Here is a 20994-nt window from a genome sequence, read left to right as displayed (position 1 = left end):
ACATGTGAAAGAGTGATTAGTAATTGAATATTACCAAAAACGGGACTGATAAGTCCAGGCAGAAAGGCATGCGGGGGCCAGACTGCCGGGGACCTTGTGTACTAAGTGTAGGAGCTTCAATTTTATTTTGTTTGATGGGAATCCATTGAGAGATCTTAAGCACCAGAGAAGCAATGCCTGATCTGACTCAAGTGTCTGTGGAAATCTGAGAGATCCTCATAGGCAGAGGGACAGAGAAGTCTCAAGCTGAGGAGAAACTTCCAGATGATAATACTCTACAATAAAACAAATTGAGACTTTCTCCCATTCATGTTCTGAAAGCTCGCTGCCCATTGCACTGGAACAGGGCGGTGAAACTGCTCCCAGTGAGGTAAATGCCTCCCTCTGCCCCACCTTCTCTGAGCAAACTCATGAATGGGAACCTTCCAGTTACCATACTTGTTTGAAGGAAGAGAGCAAAGAAATGAGGGTCTCAGTCAGATCATACAACTGTTTTATTCTTAGTCTCTTATGCTGCTTACAGTGTCTCCTGGAAAAGAAACCCACCGTCGGCAGGGAGTTTGACCTGGGACCTTCACTGAGCCAGCAGCAACCAGGGCGGAACCCAGGGATGGCAGTGAGCTACCGGAACCCAAGGCAAAAGGACTGTTAGTGCTAGTTTGCCCATTTTCTGGTCTCTAGTTGCTCGAATGGGAATAAAGTAGGGAAATATTAAATGATGGTTTATTGGGAGGGAGAACTTGGTCTGGCCATGGGAGGGGATCAGAAGGGCGGGGCAGGATTAAAGCCTGGATTTTAAGCATCTTGTGCTGAGGACCACTGTGGGAGACACTGTGGGAGACACTGTGGGAGACACTGTGGGAGACACTGTGGGAGAGGGTGCAGCAATAAGAGGAGGAGGGGGGCGTGCTGGAGAAGGGACCCAGCTGTGATCAGGGAGGAGGGACGGCGGTGAGAGGGGACCCCGAGAGGGTTCTGGCACGTGGCAAGTGCAGGGAAGGGACGGGCAGAGGCACTCATTCTGTCCACTCCTTCTTAATGGACAGGTTCCACTCCCAGGTGAGGTGGTCATGCTTGTCATCGTCCGTGAAGAAGGACTTGTTGTGGTAAGTGCCTCGGGCCAGCATGCCCTTGGGCGCCTCCTCAGTAGGAGTCAGAAACTCATACTCTTCGGGCCGAGGTCCATAGCTGCCAACCATGAACGTCGCTTTATCCACTGGGAAGAAAGAAAAGGTCATTAGGGTGAGAGTCTGATAGAGGGAAAACAAACACTGCGAACTGGAGAATTTGAGCACAGCTCACAGTGGCCAAAGCCGAAAGCAGTGGTTTCCAAGCCTGGCTAAACATTAGACTTACCTGGGGCAACTTTTTTTTTTCCTTAAAAACATTAAAAAAAAAAATTGGAGTGCCTCTTAATAATACAGTTTCCTTTGACCCACTCCCAGAGGCTGCAGTTAGTAATCTGCTGTGGGTCCCGAAAATCAGTGTCTCTAAAACACATCACAGATGATTCTGAGTGTCAGGGAAGTTAGGGAGTCAGTGCCCTAAATCATTGGGGATCAAGACTTGTTTTATGGTGAAGTAGCAGATTATACAATAAAAAAAATATATAAATCCCAGCTGGTCAAAAGATACAAACTTCCAGTTATAAATGGTAAGTCCTGGGGACGTGATGGACAGCATGGTAACGTTAGTTAATAATACTCTATTGCATAGAAAGTTGCTAAGAATCATTCTTTAAAGTTCTCACTGCAAGAAAAAAAAGTTGTAACTATGTGTGGTGATGGGTGTTGATGAAACTTACTATGGTCATCACTTTGCAATATATACATTTACCAAATTATTATGTTGCATGCCTAAAACTAAGACGATGTTATATGTCAATGATATCTCAATTAAAAAAGTCTCAAACTAGTTGAGACCTGAGTTCTGGCCTTAAGTCTGCAACTACCTAACATTTTGCAGGGGCAGGGGTGGGCAGTTCTATTTCTTTTCTATATAATGAACTTCAAGGATCTTCTGTTTACAAAGTGTCATTCTACAAACGTATCAGTTGGAGAAGACAGAGTAACAGCTGGTGATCAGAATGAACAGAATTCATGGATGGAATAATTAGATGAAAAGGGAAAATCAATAATTTGATTAAAAAAATAGTGAAGAACGGGACGCTAAGCATGTGCTCTGCCACTGAGCTACACCCTCCCCCTAAAAGTTGCTAAGAACTCGAAGGTTAAAGTCAGTGAGAGGCAGAGTTTGGGACAGTGGGAAGTGTGGCTTCCTTACCTTTCACCCCAGTCCGGTAGGTGTGCTGAACATATTTCAGGCCTGACACAATGTCCTTGTTCACCTGTAGGTGGGACAGATCCAAGAAATTCAGATGAAAGAGGGCCTTTCATTTTCCCTCATCTTTCATGCTGACCCTACCTAGCTGAGTCTTCTCTGAGGGCAGAAGGACTGAAGATTTAGTTTGGAAGAAGTTAATATTATCATTCAGCAGGGTGATGAGGCAGAGACTGGAGAGAGGAGGTCACAAGATTCAGTGTTGCCAATCTGGTTTTAATCATCAAAATACTGTGATTTGGGGTTTGGGGGAAAAGGGAGGTTAATTAAAACATCTCTTGTCTCCTTCCTCAGTGGTCCAAAGAATGGTCTGCAGCTCCCCCTCCCTGTTGCTACTGGCCAGAAGAGCGTCCTTGTCTCAGGAAATGTTACACAGGTACCAATGGAAACTGCTATGTAAGTACCTAAAACTCCTAACCTCAGACACGATCCACCTAGCACACGAAAAACAAGCCGGGAGCAAAGCCGTAATGGAAACTCAGGTCTGGAAGACGGTTTTGCCTGTAGCATGACTGTGATGGGAGCCTAGAGATGAGGAGATGGGTCTCACGAAAACCTTCCCTCCTCGTGTAAATAATGGGTGAAATTCACCGTGTCTGGCAAGTATTTTGGATGGCTGTCATTTTCAGACGTTGTCTGGGACCTTGTCACTTTGCCAAGTCTTTCAAAGAAAATTCACTAAAGCAGAATGAAAATACAGACAGCCCAAAGACTTTGTTTTCCCATGAATCATTTAACCTAGGATTGAACTGGGTTGTCTGTTAATTTTATTCAGTGGCCATGTTTATACAAGCAAATTAAAGTGGACATGGCACCAGTAGCTGGGCGCCTTGGTTAATTGTTCACGGATACAAGAATTAAAGCATCTTCAAAGAGTTTCCCCCCAACAATAACTAGGGCTCCTCCTATTTTTTTGACAGAATAATGAAAGCAACCTGTCAGTGCTGCTTTTGTTGTGTTGGCAGTGAGGTAGCAGTGAATACCGCCAGCTTAAGTTCCAGACTGCCACTCAGAAAAATCTGTATTATAAACCTATCAAAAGCAGACAAAAGCTGAAAACAGCTTCACTGAAGACACTGTGATAAAATAAAACCCTAACTTTCTGATTCCTCCGACTCCCGCGTGTGGCTCACAGGAATTGGGAAAATGAATGCATCTTTCTAGAAGTTTCTAAGATGGTCCCTTGGGCCTAATAGGAGTGTGATCTGGTGGGAAAAAGACCAAAAAAACAGGAATGGTGGTGGAGTAGTAATAAGGACTTCAAAACAGAGAGACTCCTGTTTTTCTACTGTTCCACAGAGGGTGTATTTAATATAAATATGTTTGAGGTAGACAAAAAAAAAAATGAATATTCCTAGTTATTCCCTTTGCCTGCCTGCACACGCCTCCTGAGAGCTGTGGATGTCAGATACACTACAGAAGGAAGAGGGGGACAAACTAAAAGAACCATCCCGGGTTTTGGAGAGTGTTGCTAAGTTTGAGGGGAGGCAGAGAAGAACATCAATTAAGAGAGAGAATGAAAGAGGGTTCTAGGATGTGTTGCTGCTGTTATGAGCACAAACTTTCTTGGACATTTTCCAGGTTATATCATTTTCATTTACATCAGTAAAGATTTAACTGCTTTTCAACTACATATTCTCAGTTTTGAACTGGTGTTTCTTCTTCTGTCCATGCTGGGACAGGCCATAGGGTGGTCCAACTTCATGATCTTTCCTCGTCAGAGTCAAGGCCAAACCTCTAAAGTGGGTGGGGCTTGCAAGCTCCTGCCTGGGCCCTCCTCCTCCATCACCTTCGTGTGGAACCCTGGCGACCAAGGGACCCACACCTCGGCCTTCCCACCCAGGGCAGAAGCCCAGGCTCCAGACCTTTCCTCCTCAGCTTAGTCACATCAAAATTTCCCCATCATGTTTCATTTGACAAACACTGCCTGATAAACTCGACCAATGAAGGGAGTAGCATTCATGATGAAAACCTGGACTGATGTGGAACCCGTCTGAGGCACGTTGGGACACCATGCCTTAGAAACTCTCAGGGGCTTTAGTAATAAATCCAGGGAACAAGTTAGTGAACCATAGCTCAGTGCCGATTATAGGGTAGGCATCGACAAATATTTTCAGAAGGAAATTATTTTGAGGCATATTTGTATGTGGTGGTGAGAGATTGTCCGTGGACCCTGAATCATATCCTGTGCCTCGGGGGCAGGAGGACTGGTGGGCAGATAGAGAGGGTAGATGGGGTCCTCCCTGGTGGAGCCCAGGCCCTGTGGGAAGTGACTGCGCGGGAGGGAGGAGCAACTATGCAGTTAAGAGCAAACAGTGAATTTCTAGCTCATTTTTTCAAAGTCAGTGTTATTTTTCTCCTGGATTTTGGCTGCTCATTGGGTTGTGGGTTTATTCATCATATGTCCACTTATCTCCCATTTCGTTTTGCTCTTACTTGTTTATCTGCTCCACACCTAAATTGGAATTTCCAGTTATTTACCAAGGACCACCCTCCCTGGATTCATATAATCATTGAGCAATTAGAGCTGAGGCTCTGTCTGTGCTATTTTCTTTTTTGTATTCATTGATTCATTTGTTTATCAATTTCTTAATGAATATTCATGAAAAGTCTATCATTTACAAAGTGTTGTGTGAAATAGTGCAAAGAAGAGATGGATAATCTCGCCCGATCACAAGGTGCGTAGGCTGTGGAGGAGAGACGTGACGCAAACAGGGCAATGCAAAGTGACGTGTGCCTTGTGCTTGGGGGTATTAGAAGCTCACGGAACGAGGAACCCCATTGGCTTAAGTGTTCCATGGAGAGGGTCCTGGTTGGGAAAAGGCAGACAGCAAAGGTGGTTCTTAACAGGTGGCGCTCAGAGTTGGGGAGAGGACAGTCCAGGTCCAGGGACAAAAAGAAAACAAACAAAAAAGAGGGCACAATGATAATGCAAGGAATTTGATTTTTGTCTTCCTCTGATTATCAGAAAGATTCAAACTTTATAAAAACCTCCAGGACCAGATACTTACTTTGAAGTGAATTTTGACTCTATATTCAACACCTTCCTTTAGCACAAAAGTTTCTTTTTTCAGGGCTTCCAGATCCCCTGTCGAAGTGGATTTAGAAAGAGTTAATTCTCCTCAGAAGGAGAGTCACAAGGAGATGAATGAAGTTTAAGCTCCAGAGCCATTTGCTGGGCTCCTCAGAGCAACATGGTTTTCGTGGCCCACATTTCAAAGAGTATTTGAGATTAGTGGCTGCACAAACACGCATTTGAAATGCCAGATATGAAAGAAATGTGCTAGAGCTTCTCCCCCAAGTTTGACTTCGACCCTAAGAATATGTAAGATGCTATGATGAAAGATTCTGTCCTACCTCTCAAATAAAGAAATATTAGACAAATACTACACAAGAGGACCAGCGGTTTGTTTTTGTAGATTTTTTAACATCTGTGGCATTTTCTAGTCTTTTAAAAACGTACTCGTTCGGTTCCTTTTTATCATTCTAGATAAATATTCACTCTTGTACTTAATTTTGCCTTTGCGTTTGCAATTTAGTTTTATTTTCCTTAAGGAAAGTCACTTAAGGTGTAGAAGCTTCAGTCTCCATGAAGCTGGGATCTGTCCTTAATTCCTGCACCCTGGTTAGAGAGGTAATTATTCTCTGTTCTTCTCCCAAAGTGATCCTGTATAATTTGACATTCGGGGTGATGTGTGTGTGTGTGTGTGTGTGTGTGTGTGTGTGTGTGTGTGTTGCACAGCCCTGTGCAGGTGCCTCATGCACAAGCTGGCATCCGTATCTCATGTATAGATCTTGGATTCACCTCAGTAGCTTTTTAGGTGACAGAAAACCAAATCTGGGTTTCTTGCCGCTGGGAAAGGGGCCAGAGACCAAGTTTTCCCTGCAGTATCATCAAATGCTTCTGAACGGAACGGACTTCCTTCATGCTAATCCAGACCTCATCTGACAGTTGTACCTGGTAACGTCACACAGCTTCACATGGGAAGCAGTCTGAGTTTCTCTCCTGGAGAGATGCTAGGATGTGGGGGTGGTTGAGTTTGTGTGTCTGCTCTAGTGATTTCAGTTGAACAGGAAGTGTGTCTTCTCAGCCTCCAGTTTCTTCCCGCTGACAGAAAGCCCATATAAGGTAAAGAGTGAATCTGTCCTGTGAGGGGGGAACCACCTTGCTGCCAAGCCTCCTGTTCGAGAGTCAGGCTTTGTTCTGTCTTGTGAGTCCATTTTTTGAATCTGGTAATAATTTTTTTTTCTTCACTGAAGACCTGCCTTTGATGCTTCCAAACTCTAGCTCTGTGGCCCTTCCCTCATTCCTCTCAGTTGCCCGTTTCCCTCAGAATAACCACCTTCCCAGCCTCTCATTATCTCCTCAAGTCCTAAGTCTCAGGAAAGAACTTGACCCTTGTCAGAATAAAGTGAGAGCAAATAACATGTTGATACGTACATCTCTAGTGGGGAAAGTTGCTTATTTAAAAGAATCAGTGCTTTAAGCTAAAATAATGAGTATCTAACAGTGGAATTCCTAGCATTATTCGGGAGGTCTTAGACTGTTTCTTGCTTTCAGGTAAGTTCTGTAGCTGATATGAATCAATACTTTCTCTGAGGCTTAGCCTGTATAAATATTACAACTTCAGAGGCATACAGCTTGCTGATTTCCATCAGCAGTCTTTTTACACAAATGTTCATTCTCTGCTATCACGTGGAGATAAAATCCTGAAGCACATATGATACAAGCTGATATACCCAGTACTGATGCCTGCCCCCTTTTCAATTAAACAGAGACAGAGGTTGGGTTTTCCATTAAGCCCGGTAAATACCGTGTGCTCTGAGAGCTATGACTGGTGAACTGGTCCCAGCATACCTCCCCGGAATTCACCTTCCTAGGGTTTTCTTTTGCTGGGATGAGGGAGGTTTTCCCAGTGATGCCATTAGGCCCCCCTGAATAGGAGATACATGTCCGCTTACCTGTGAGGTCCATGGTGATTGGTCCTGGGGCACTTTCACAAACCAGGGTAAGGCGGGTAACAGTGACATTGGGGGCTGTTGGGTCTGCAAGATGCAAAAGGGAATGTAAGCACGGAGAAGAGACATGTACGTGCAGCGTGTGTGTACATTTCAATTAGGAGAGGGACAACGTAAAGAGAAAAGGGACATCGCTGTCTGGAGGAGAAATAGAAATGGAAGAGCCAGGTTCACTGTGCTTGGTTTCAGTGGCCTTATAAACCACAGTGGGGCTACCTCTGCTTCAGGTACTTGTAGGTCCATCTTAATCATCAACAGGAAACATGTCCCCAGTGGTCATGGGTAAGGTACTCTGCTGGTTGGGCACAGCCCATCCCTATATTGGGGCCATGTCTTAGTCTGCCAGTGTGTGTGTGTGTGTGTGTGTGTGTGTGTGTGTGTGTGTAAGAGATAGAAGGTTAGGTAGCAAGTGAGAGGACAAAGAGAAGAAAGAGAATGAGAGAGATCGCGGAGAGAATGCACTTCTGAGTGGTCATCTGGAATTCTTTCCAAATCCTCAGTGTGTGTTATTTTTGTCTGTTTCGTTGTCAGCTTGCACTTTATCTCCAAGGGGACTGTCCGTTACTTGATTCCGCGTAGGTAGACTGCACTTCACTCATGTAACTCTGGAAGCACTTGGTAAACTGAGAGGTATGCCCCCTCTGTGCCCCTCCACCTGCCCCCACCTCCGCACACACGCACCTGCTACCACAGGACCGTCCCCCAGGAGCGTCTTCTTGTACTTAATCAGACTTTCGTCATCTTTGTCCATCTCCTGCAGCTCCTTCAGGGACTTCTGAGGTGGGGGCTTGTAATTGAGTTTGCCGTCCACGTCATCGTCATCCTCCTCCAGGTGTGGTTCTGGGGCCTTTTCAGTCATTTTGGTCTAGAGAGAGAGAGCGAGACAGAGAATGATGGTCTAGTCACCAAAAGTCAATGGATATGAACGATATTTGCGGGATTGCTGTCAGCATTATCTTTGCCCTAATGAGCTTCTCTAATTTCCAGTGATTTTCCAGGAGATTTCTTCCTAATTCAGCCTCACTCTCTTTCATAAAATAAGAATATAATGCATTCCGGTCCTTTCTCTGACATGCCCGAATTTTTCCATACTGTGATGAGTACCTCTGATCACTGAATAACATGGACGGAAGAAGAACTCCTTTGTGAATTCTATGCTACAAGTGAGACAACATAGCATGAGCTGTCATAAATAATGAGCAAATACCCCCGGTTCATACAGTTATAGAAGTGGTCCTGGTCCTCCAAATCCACCCAGCCTTGCCAGTGTCAAAGCATTCAGCGTGTACACTCCCAGTTGCGATGGTTTCAAGCACTTACTGAAGGAAGTTAGCTTTTCTCCCATTCATTGACTCAAGGGTAACTCAGGAGAAGTTGTAGCCCCTGTGATATCTGCATAAGTGAGTCGGGTTTCTGCCCAACACTAACAATGCCTTGAAGACAGGTACTAGCTTCTGCATTTCTTTTGAATCTCCTGTAACACTTGAATAGCTCAGCCATTTTATAAGCATTCATTGATTGAGTTATTAGGTTGTATACTCTGTATCTAAAGGTCTTCTGTTCTTTTGAAATGGCACAAAATAGCCAAGGACTCTAAATTCCTCCAGACAAATTGTAACTATGTCCTTAATACCCCTCTGTCCACCTCCATTTCCCTTTTAGTACCTCCCTCCCCTCTCCAGATTCCTGTGACCTTATGCTCTAAGACCTCACTGGGCATATCCTAGGGGCTGTCTTTTTCCATCATAAACTACATTTACTTGTTTTGTGTTAAAACGTTGAGGGAAGAGCTCAGAAAATCATTCACACTCAAGTGTTGATGACTGAATAATAAATTTCAAAATTACTCCTCTTAGGGCATGTATAGTCAGAGCTTTTCAGAGCTGAAATGAACCTTAGAAGTGATATGTTTCCAACCTCTCATTTAATCGTTGAGAAAATTGAAATCCAAAGGTTAAGAGAATTGCCCAAATTCACGTAGCTGGATGATATACAGAGTCCTAGGAAAGAGGAAGAAATTTCTACTGGAAGAATTTCAGGCCCCACAGCAGGCAGCCATGAAGCTATTTGGGGAAACAAGAGAGATCTTTGGGCAAGGAGATAATTTCCTGACTTCCTTTCATTCTGTTCTGAGGATAATTCTCTTTCCTGCCTAGGGTAAAGACTTTATTTCTTTTAAGTGGCAGAACTATAAGACGTCTGTCACATCGCATCCTAAGTGATTGCAAACCTCTATAATAAAGTCCCCTGAGAGTAAAGCTATCTCTGGCCAAAGTCAGTTGTTGTTTTGAGTTTCAATGTCACTATTATTGGCAACAGGAAGAAAAATAATTTGGAAGTGAAGCCAAGCAAAAGCAATTTTAACAGAGGGAAAAAAAAAAGAAGAGAAGAAAAATGCTATCTCTTGGCTCATCAGTCCTCTTCCAGCAAAATAAGAAGCCAAACACTATGAGGCTTGATCAACTCTGAAAACAGCGTTGCCATGGCCAGGTCCACTTCCGGTTCAGGAAGGAAGCATGTAGGCCTGTTCCTATGGCAACTCTTGCTTCAGCTGAAGAGCCAGCACCACTCAGAGCTGAGCCCCTAGAGAACAGCACAGTAAACAAAGTGACTAACTCAACTCCTGTTCCAGACAGCACTCAGGGAAAGTGAATGAACTGGTGGGAAAACAATGAAGGATGCAGTGGGTGGCGGGTGGAGGCTGTGGGTGCTTTAAGGACAACCATTAAGCAACAGATAAAGAGCAACCCAGATGGGACAAATCAGATGAGACAGGTTCTCCTCTGGTGACACGGAGGAGCCTGACCGGGCACCCAGGGTAGAGGTCACGTAAGAAACCTGCCGACAGGCGTCAGGACAGCTATGTACAGATGAAGACGTCTCAGCCCTGATGGACAGGCCTCTGTGGAATTTACCACTTGGTTCTAACAAGTCGTATGCTTGAAGTCTGACCATCAGATGACATCACGCCCTGCCACTAATTAGCTCAAGGTGATTGTAATAACCTGAAGAGAATTGTCATTCTGTACCCTCAAATCTCAATTTTGAAAGGAGGGAGAGAGAGACAGAGACAGAGAGAAGGAGAAAGATCTGGTCTAGGAGAGCATTTGCTAACCTCTAACAGTGTGATCACAGAGAAGTCAATTTATCTGTCATCTACATCTTGATTTTCTCATCAGTAAATCTGAGACTTAAGTCAACTGCAAACTTCCTTGATTCACTGTAAACAATAATTGCTCTATAAAAATGAGCCACAAATTTATTTGATGACATTGAATGGTAGAGAGGATAATGTGGGATTGCTGTATGAAATTGTGGCAGTCTTAGAGGAGGAAATTCAGAACCACATTAATTTAATTTTGTCTAATTCTATAGCTTAAGAAAAAGAAATATGAGGTCAGATGACCCCATACCAGCTCACTCTGGAGCGCTGATTAGAAAAAGCTGAAAATGTCCTAATGTGGTAAATACAGGACTTCTCAGGGAAAGCCATTCTAAAGCAAAATTAAGGTCATGGATATTTGGTGAGCATCTACTGTTTTCAAGACATTGTACTTTAGCACATACTAATGTTGAAGTTACTCTCTAAAAGTGGAGAAAATCTTGGAGAATGGGCGATCTAGCCATGTTAAAGAGGCCTAGCTGGTTTGATTGATGGTTCTTACTCTTTTTGGAAATGACAGGTCTCTTTAAAAATCTGATAAGCATCATCGTTCTTACAAATGGAAAAAAGGAAAAGCCCATGAAATTGTACACGCAATATAGGGGTACATGGTCCCCTGAGGTCCCTCATAGACTTTAGTGGAGTCCAAGATTAGCAACATGACCTTGAAACTGTAACTTCTGGAAACATGAAGCAAGGCACTGCGTGCTCAAGAGGAAGTTTGCTTCTCTCCCGGGGGCCTGGCCCCACCAGTGACACACGTTAGCCTCCAGCCAAGGGTCACATCTGTGAACCCCAAACGCCGGATGTGCAGAAGCAGGAGGAGATGCCGGGTGCCACCAGTGCCTGAGGGAGCACGGCCACGAGGCCTGGCAGAAGAGCCGCCGTGCACAGGGGACGGCTCCTAGGAGCAGAGTTCTGCGGTACTTCTACTCCCTTCTGGATGATTACCTCCTCACCGAAACACGCCTCGTCGCACACGGATGCTCATCGTGGCTTTGCTGCTAACCAGCTGTGACCCTGGGAGCCAGGGTTCCAGCCGCTGTGATCTTCCTTTCCTCCTCCTGGGAGGTGAGGGGTTAATGCAGACCATCTCTAGGTGCAGTCCTTTCTCAGGCCTGTCTCTCCTGGCCTGCAGTCCGGGGTGTCAGCTTAATTGCCACTGAGTTCCCTTATCTCACTTGCATATATGGGAAACTACCCATCTCTGTTTTATTATTTCAAATGTATGCGAATTCCCCAAAGAAGCTGTGTTTTTCATTTCACCATTCATCTCTGGGGAGCTTCCAGTTCACTCAAAGTCCCAGCCATCAATGGGTGGTACACTTTGACAAAGATTTCCCCAACTGCATGTGTGTACGTTTAACTGTGAAAGTTTCTACTTTTTATCCCCCCGTTTTATGGGCGCTTGCTGGAGTGAGAACAGGAATTTCATGGAAATCCCACAGAGTATTTTCTGATCTCATCATCTAAAGAACAGCTGGTCCTGTTGAGACAGGAAGGGGGCAGAGCACAGCCATTCAAGAAATGATACAGCAATTAACATCGAACTGGTGGAAGATTCAACCCCCAGGCGGCCTTGATACTCAAGATGGTGGGAGATCTGACTTCTGGTAGACCTTGAGCTTCATTCTACGCCCATTTTAATATGTTAGCATGGTGAATAACACGCCCACAGGCGCCATGGCAGTCCCAAGGCTGGCCACAAAAGGTCAAAGATTGGGAAATGGCCAACTTCCTGGGAATCCCAGCCCCTTCCCCAGGCTACTTAGACTGGTCCTTCCACTTATTAGCATATGAAGCCACCAAGCCCATAAAAACTGGCAACACAGTGCCTCTCGGCTGCTGCCTCTCTCTCTCTGTCTCTCTCCATCCGGAAACGGCCCGCACTCTGTCTATGGGGTGTGTACCTACTTTTACGCTAATCTGAACACCCAACCCCCTCACCTCATGGCCTTTCTCTTGCCTTTCAAATGTATCTTTCTCAATAAATCTACCTTTACTCAACTGTGGCTCGCTCTTGAATTCTTTCCTACGCGAAGCCAAGGATCCACACTTGGTAGGGCACGTCCCAGGGGCTCAACCGAAGCCTGGGACGTGGCCCTCCTCACGCCCCACATCCGTTTTTCCTGCGTCACTGTTACAGATAAGAATACCAGCAGTGGTCACACCCAGTGCTAGGTTCTGTTGTGGGGATTATCTCATTTAGCCCTGACTACAGCCCGAAGGACAGGCCTTATCATCAGTCTCTTCTACCGATCAGGAAGCTAAAACAGAGGCAAGTAACTTGCCTAAGAAGACGCGTTGTGTAGGGGGCAGAATTCAGATCTCAGCCCAGGTGGTCTGAACTTCAGGCTTTACGCTCCGTGGCTACGGCTGGGCTCTCTGGGCTGTCTTTATTAAGAAGTAATAATGAAATTAGAGAGCTCGTTGGTCACCTTAGGGAATCTCCCCCCTGGCATGCACAGGCAGAGCTAAATGCTTCTTTGCAAAACTCTGCAGGGCAGCTTTAGCAAGTCAGGGAAGTGTCACATAAAAAGGGTTTCAGTGCAATTCAGCCTTGTGTCACATTGCGCAAGTCATAGAACCTCCCTCTGCTCCAGTTTTGTTCTCTGCAAAATGAAATTGGTGCATTGAAAAATCCCCGAGGCCCCTTCTGAATTCAACGACCCTAATGCTCCTTCATTTACAGAAAGCTGTGAAGCGAGAAAGGGAAAGAGGAAGTGGAGGTGAGGTCGGGGGAGAACCCAGCGCATCAGCATAGAACATTCTGGTTGGGCTCTTCTCGTCTTTCTCTGCAGCTCCCTGCCTGCTTCACAAAGAGCAAGGTTGTTTGTTCGTTCCTTCGTATGTTGTTTTTAACTCTGGTTCTTTGCACAGTGAGAGTGAAAATCATCAATTATACATGTAATAAGGTTAGGGTGGACTCATTCAGCCCCGAAGCACGTACGCTTTCTTCCCCCTTGTGCTTACCACACTAGTTTCCTCTGTTTCCTGCTTCACAGATGCCTGCACGGATCAACCCTCCTACCCCCATGTCTGCTACTCAGTGAACCACTGTCAGGCATTAGGTGGGCTGAGGCGGGAGCTTAATCTTCTCAGGCTCCATTAAAATGCCAGATTAAATTAGGATGGGGACTCAGGGCATGGGAAGGGCAGCACAAAGCGGTGTTTTTTGCTTGCAACTTCGGTGAGATTTCCAAGACACTGAAAATGAAATACACTCAAGAATTTACCAGTCTCAGAATAGGGCTCCCTTGTCCAGTTCGTTAATGGAGTTTCAAGAAAAGGTAGAACTCCCGAGTTTACATGAAACAAAAAACCTGGTTAATTCATAGAAAGGTGGCCCTTTATGTCTCCTGGAATGTGAGCTCTGAATCTGATGGACCGGAGATACAAAATGTGCATCCCCAATTGAATTATGACAGGACTTAAGCGAGTTGTAAACGTCACTGAGCCCAAGTTTCTCCACCAGTAAAGTGGAAACAGTAATCTTCAGTCTTACAGGATTGAGGAGTTGGAGAAGACATGGCAAGGACGATACTGGCCAACAGCAGATGTTTGGCAACTATGTATTCCTTTCCTCCCAGTCTTCCCTGGGCTGCTGTTTCGCTACAGCTTCAGCGAAGTGAGGTAGCACTGCCTGGGCTCCAGTGCTTTCCCTTGGATCTGCCGTGTTGACAACGTCCACGCCTGCCTTCTTAAAAATAGATTCTGTTTCCTTGAGGCATACAGAAGAGACACAAAGTTCTGGGAATCTCAAGGATTGTTTATTAACTGAATCAGCCTTCAACTGGGCCTGTCACTATTCTATTTCTTTAAAAAGTTTCCACATGAGCAATACAATTTTAGATTCTATTTATTGCTCCCTGTCAGAAGTGAAGCCAGGGGTCACTCTGTGAGTGCTGGGAAATGATGGGAGACACAGGCACAGCTATGGGGGAGGATTCCCTCTGGCTCTGGAGCAGAACGCAGTGCAGACTTAACCCACGCCCACAGTTGCCAGATCACACATCTAGACGCCTGGGGCCGGGGCGGTTAGGTTGTCAGATAGAAGAAGTAGAGCTGAGTGAGGGAGCGAGAGAAATGTGGAAGTGGAAGAAGGAGGGGGTTTCCATCAGAGAAGTACCTATGAAGCATCAGCATTCTCTGTCACTGTCACCTCTGACCCCGCTGACCAGGATGCGCCTCACCTTCCCCACATCTGGGGTCATGGCCCTACAGCAGGTCATGGAGAGTTGGGCTGTCTCTGAAGGGCTGCCGGCATTTCAGAGCTAGTCCAGGATGAGCTTGGCTGCCTGCCTGCTGACCCGGCTCACGTGGGGACTCCAGGTTTACCCCCCGGGGACACCAGAAGCGGCCTTGGATGTGGCTGTCTCTCTGGTGTGTCAGTGTTCCTCAGTGACATGGAGGAGTCGGGGCCTCTGGGGCCCCTCGGAGCAGCTCTCTACACGCCAGCCCCTTGAAGGACGTCTGAAACTGCAAAGCTGAATGAGAGGGACTGTCTCAGTGCCCCGGAGGACAGTGTCTTGTTACATACACTGAACATTAAGATCAATCCGGAAGAGGGTACAGATCTCTAGAAGCAGAATTCTTTAGCATTTCCCTTGGTGAGAGAAATAATACATTCTTCCTCGCCTGGGCCTTTGTAGTACAGTGGGCCTCCCGCTGATACTGAGGGCCCGGTACGGGACTTGGAGAATCCATGAATTTGGGTATCAAGGAGGAAGGGGGGTGCTCCTGGAACCAGTCCCCCATGGATACCCAGATTCATAGGCAACGAGAGAGAACTCAACGGACGCAGGAAAAGTCTCTGACTGTCTCCCGGGTGAAGTCACTGAGCTAGGTACTGTCATAAATATTTATTTTAAATAATCTTCAAAGAAAATTGCATTAAGGCAGCCACTTTTGGGCTAAAGACTACACTGCAATTACTCCATCCATTCATAGGGTTTTAAATGAAGCATGAAAAGTTAGATGAAAGTGAAGACAATCTTTTTGTGAGTTTAAGTGGTGACTACCAGCCCCTTTAAGAAAATCCAAGTGAATTTTTAACCAGCTCAGGTGATGGAAACCAGAGTGGGTGGGAATCAGCTGGCAGTGACTCCATCATTGCTTACAGACTGGATAAACACTGCTGAAGTTTTGGGAACAACATGAAACTCATGGCTGGGTGTGCAGGGTGGCCTGCAATCCAGGATCCTGGGCGGAGGTAACACTCAGGAACAAGGATGCTCAGAATGTGGGGTGGAGGACACTTTCTTCCGTGGGACGTTTCCTAAAATGTCCTTGTGAAACACTGCTTCTATTCACTCCTTTTTGCAGCAGTGGGTGACTTTAGTCAAGTCATTTAACACCTCTGAGCCTTACTGTCCTCCATGTGTCCTCTCAGGATTCTAACATGAGGCCTGACACACAGAAGGCCCTCCACATAAGTTGGTTCTCTTCGTCTATCTGCTTAATTTTTACTCCCCAGGGCATCTCTCTTCCTGCCAGCTGAAGTTCATGATATATTGTGCTCCCACGGATTGGCCAAGGCCCCCATCTTTCCGTCAGTTTGACTTTGCTGAGCTTCCACAAAAACAAAACCTTGGTATGGCTCAGAGCACCCTTCCCTGGGGACAAACTCATGCTCTCCCAAATAAAGCAAGACCAAATTCCTATGCCCGGAAGATGCCAGCCAGTCTTTGTTCGGCTGTGACCTGGTCATTCCACACACGCTGGATCTGTGCAGCGCGGACGCAGAATGAACTACTCGCCACATGTCTCAAGAAAGAATAAGATGATCTTGTTACTCTGTGTGTGTCCTATCTGGATTTAGGAGGGATCTTGGCTTATACATTTAATGAGACAAAGCAAAGGCAAAGATGAATGTTGGTTGCCTGGGACTGACCTCCCCGGGGCCAGCACAGACCAATCGATTTCCCTTGCTTGATCATTTCTGCACTGAGGATCCAACATGCTGACCCTGGGCTCAGTGGTTCTTGGTCTCTATGTGAAGGGTGACTGGGATCTCTAGGTAAGAGCAGTCTGCTTTCTCCCACATTGAATAGAAGAACAGCTCACAGTTTTTCCAGCCCATGGCACAAGTCACCCTGAGTCTTGAGTTTAATTTATAAAACATGCTGCCTGGGACATTCTCTAGAAAGGAAGAAAGTATTTCAGGTCATACTAAAGCACTTCCCATGGCAGCAAATTCAAGACCTTGGCATTCTGAAAGCCCACTGACCAGGTGTCCTAGCTGGGCCCACTTGGATTTTTCTAGAATGTATCTCTTAGTAAATCGTTCGGTGTCTCCTGGCTTGCTTTGAGTTCTCTCAGATATAAAGAGCTATTCTGTGGCAACAACAGCTCTTATTTTTCTGCCCATCTCATTGTGGGGATTTAATACATGGCTTTTGTTAGTGGAAGAAATGCTGTCCCTGTACGACGGATGAGTAAGGAGCAGTGTCGTCCTTCCCCCTTGACGGCTAAATCTCACTGTAGCCTAAGGGAGGCGTTCATTGTGCATTTCTCTTCTATCACCAGAAAATTCTTCATTGGAAAACAGGTTAGTGTTTGACAATTTTGAACCCATTTTTTTTTTCTTTTTGAACCAGTCTCTACGTCTGCTTAAAAACAGGAAACCACATATCTCCACCCCAGTACCAACTCACCATCAACCAACGCATTTCTTATCAGCTTGGATCTACAGTCTTTTTGCTTCTAAGCTTGGTCATATGCCTGCTCCGACCTTGTAGGAAATCGCCCAGGCACTCCCTGGAGTTACAGCCCTTGTCAGGACATCCAGGACTTCATCTCCTGGGCTGGAGCGCACACCCTCCCTCACCGAGCTGTGTCCCCTGAGTCATCACCACCGTTCCCTGCCCTGACTTCCCCTTCTATGCAGCCTCCTCAGTGCTGTCTTATCATAAAGTTTGCTTTAAAGAAGCAAAGCCCCTCAAAGAAAAAAAACAAACCCTATAGAAGGCTGTAGCCTCGTTTAGAGATTTCCTACACTTCTCTGGGCTCACCTGCAGCCTCCCCCGTCCCAAAGGGATTTCAACTTACATTCAGTGGTTCACGGCTCTGTCCGGGGTGCCTCTGTCTCTCAAGTCTGACTTCTGAGTACTGGCAGTTAGAACAGGAAGGAAGTTGTGAGGAAAAAAAAAAGTTTTAAACCTACTTGCAGAGGAAACCCTGGGCTGTCTCAAATCCTGTTTCTCTGCACTGCGTATCTCTTGATCAGTCAACTCCGAGCAGCATTCTAGACAATTAGTGGCACATGTCAGAGCATGACCGCCTATGTGAATACGGATATACATTAGTGTTCAGACAAAGGTCTGGGCTTATAGCCATGAAGGCTATCAGTTGTGTGGATATGTCTAAAAATCAAGTCATCTCAGTGCATACACTTCTGAGGCAAGTAATCTAAAACCAGTAGGAAAAAAAATGCAATACGTCTTACTTTATATCACTAAATCCTGTTCCTACAAGGCCACTGCCAACTTCCTTATCAGCCAGATACGCTGAAATATGCTGGCATTAAATGTAGGGTGCTAAGAAATTATGAATGTTAATTACATGTACTTGGCCCCCAATTTGAAAATTATTCATCAGATAGATTTTTAGAGTTTTATTGGTCATAATTTCAAGATGTAGCTTGTATGCAGCACAAACAGTCAAATGTTATTTATTGTAGTTTTCACTAATTTTTTTTTAATTAGAAAAAGCCAAGGCACTGTTTTGATTAAACCTAGGAATGCAGATTACAAAATAAGATAAAACTTCATTAATTCGTGGTCTTCTAACTCAGAACTGGTTAGAATTTAACAAGTGCTGACATTGACTTTGTACCACATTTGGGGAAATGGTTTGTGAAGTAATTTAAACGGGAACAAGTGCAGAGGCCGCTTTTAAATCATTTGAGGGAACAAACAGTTTCTAAAGCACCCAAGCCACATTTACACCGTACATTTCCATAGCTGCTGCCAATAACAAATGCGTATTTATACTAATATTTCAATATTCACCATTTACATTAGTATTTACATTGTCTCAACATGTTTAGAACTGATTATGCAACTATATGTGGAGAGACTGACATTTATTTTATTGTCATTTAAACGCGGTGCATTTATTGTATTGTCATTTAAATGTAGTGAATTTTGTTCACTTCATTTTGTAAGTTGATGCCACCAGCTAGATCTTATCCTTAGTCCGTGGAACTGACATAATCAAGAGGATGGTGGGCATTTGATGGGACCAACGAGTTTAACCTAGAAAAATACAAAAAAGAAAACAGTACAGATTTAAAATTAGTAAAAGTGCTGAAAACCAAATACAGATTTAGTCTATACATTTCAAAACGATGTTAGAAGATAGCTTTTGAAAAAAATCTGATCGTATTATAAATAAAACCAAATATTAATTTTCACAAAAGACAGTAAATTTTGTAGTTCAGTACTCTCAAAAAGGGACGCATTTCTCCTTTCAGTAATATTTACTGGCACATCATTTCTTCCAGGTACTGTTCTAGACACAGACATCTAGATACACTGTATGCAAATACAGTTTCTAGATAGAGCAGTAGACAAGAGGCAAAATCTCTGCTGTCTTGTGGAACTAATAACATAGGGAAGACAGATAATTAAAAATAAGACAGATAGAATGAATTATTTGGAACAAGAAGGATTCAAAAATCGGGAATGGTTAATTCATGTTTTACATGCTCATTTCTCATACTATTAGGGAAGGCATCACTAGTCAACTGGCAATTTTTTTCTGCTAAGCCCAATGTGTCCTCACAATTTTTCTTCACGCACTGCTTTAGGCGTGGACATTGGAAGGCATGGAAGCCCCTAAAGTGTCTGTGAAGTCAGCATGTTTGTGTGCCGTATGTGTGTATTGCGGGAGGGGAGAGTATTCCTAACTTTCATCAGATTCTCAAAGGGGTCCCTGACCTCAAAAGAAGTTAGGGTTGCTAATTTAGAGCCTCTTCTGGATGATGTAATGATGGACTTTCAGTAAGTTGGAGAACAATTGGCAGAATCTCTGAAAATACCTTTCAGCATCACAGGCAGGGCAGGGATCTTCTGGAAAGTACCATTCCTCATTTCCTTCTGTGGCAGTTCATTGTTTTATGTGATGGGAAAACTGAGATTAAGAGCTCCTTAAAGAAGATTACAATGGCAGACATCCCCACTTCCAGCCAACGCTGACAAAGCTGTGCTGTGTACCAAGGCCCCTTCTCCATCCCTGAGCTTCTGCAAGTCTAAGAATATGCCTGTCACAGTGGGGAGAAGGACCTTAGTCCGGTAATGCCAAATGAAATCAGCAGAACTTGGAAATCTCCATAGGCTTTTCCAGAAAAATGACCAAATGTTTGCAATTATCTTTCAGCTTTTCTTTGGTGTTACAAGGATGCAACAGAAAGGTAAATTCTAGGCAAGCTTCCCATGGTACTTGTGCCATGAGCTTGAGAAAGTAACCAATGACTGCAGACTGTTGAGACTTCCCATTTCTGCAAAGAGATCTTTCTTGGAGGTGACAAGTAGGGACGGTAAAATCTCAGGGAAGGCTTTCTGCCCTAAGGATTATCTGTTCTGTAATGTGTCCATGCAGCACTAACAGCAGCCTGGGGAGGAGGGGAGAGCTACCCTTCAGGTGGGTATCCTGGCTCTGTCTCTTCCTGTCCCTCTGTCCTTAGGACAATGGTTTTATTTCTCGGAGCCTTAGTTTTCTCTTCTGTAAAAGAAGAATGATACCAACCTTCAGCGTTACTGGAAGGGTTGGAAAGAATGTGTGGGAAGTCATCTTGCAGAATCCCTTCCTCAGAGTAAGTGCCCAATGAATGGTCCAGGTTAAGAAAATCATCACCGTCATCATTTCTCCATCCCATTTCGATCCTTAATACTGCAGAGTAAATATTAGAATAACTAGAAAAGAGTCGTTTTCATTTCAGTGCTTATAATCAGTTTGCAGGTGTATCCAGTATTACCTCTTCCTTCTCTGAACTTTTCCACCGCTGATCCACAACAAGCGTGTTATTTTTTTCTGAATTCCTAGAGCATGCATTGTTCATACAATATAACTTAGTACTTTGGCAGACACTGTCGTGTATTATTTAGTGATTATTTTATGAATATTAAGTCTTATTTCTCCACCCAAATATAAGATGCATGAGAGACGGGCTATGTCTTACATATCTTGCCTTCTTTGGAGTGCCCAGCATAAGACTTGACTAAATCGGACCAGAATTTGAGCAGAGTTCTTTAGTAGAAATGTCTCTAGCTAAATTAGACAGAAATGCCTACATTTTGCCCCCTACTCCATCTCTTTCTTGTGGTGAGGGTGTTGCCTTGGGGAAGACGAATGTGAGAATGGTCATGTGTTCACAAGGGTCACTGAGACCAACTTTTCTTTTTCTTCCTGTCATATATATATGTGTACATATATGTGTGTGTGTGTGTATATGTGTGTGTGTGTGTGTG

The 20994-nt window shown here is 44.7% G+C and overlaps 2 protein-coding genes across 3 annotated transcripts in view; one reads left to right on the top strand and one right to left on the bottom strand.

Moving 5' to 3' along the window:
• Positions 1-20994, top strand: part of PDE6H (phosphodiesterase 6H) — a 64948-nt gene that overhangs the window by 29938 nt on the left and 14016 nt on the right. Inside the window, exon 2 of one of the 2 annotated variants that reach the window (XM_032473105.1) lies at positions 2635-2736. The gene's annotated coding sequence lies outside the window, so the exon portion shown is untranslated. Of the gene's footprint in view, positions 1-2634; positions 2737-16463; positions 17073-20994 lie in introns of those variants that run through there. The other variant, XM_006192105.2, reaches the window with a different exon arrangement.
• On the bottom strand, positions 477-17728 carry ARHGDIB (Rho GDP dissociation inhibitor beta). The gene is made up of 6 exons (XM_006192106.3): positions 17573-17728; positions 8041-8224; positions 7303-7386; positions 5352-5428; positions 2284-2347; positions 477-1216 (listed from the first exon to the last, which is right to left on the bottom strand). The coding sequence occupies exons 2-6, from the start codon at positions 8216-8218 to the stop codon at positions 1017-1019; spliced, it is 603 nt and encodes a 200-aa protein (XP_006192168.1). The 5' UTR covers positions 8219-8224; positions 17573-17728; the 3' UTR covers positions 477-1016.

The sequence above is a fragment of the Camelus ferus genome, chromosome 34 (assembly GCF_009834535.1).
Source record: "Camelus ferus isolate YT-003-E chromosome 34, BCGSAC_Cfer_1.0, whole genome shotgun sequence".
Taxonomy (NCBI): domain Eukaryota; kingdom Metazoa; phylum Chordata; class Mammalia; order Artiodactyla; family Camelidae; genus Camelus; species Camelus ferus.
The sequence above is the reverse complement of the archived record's forward strand: the minus strand, read 5'-3'. Positions and strand labels throughout refer to the sequence as shown.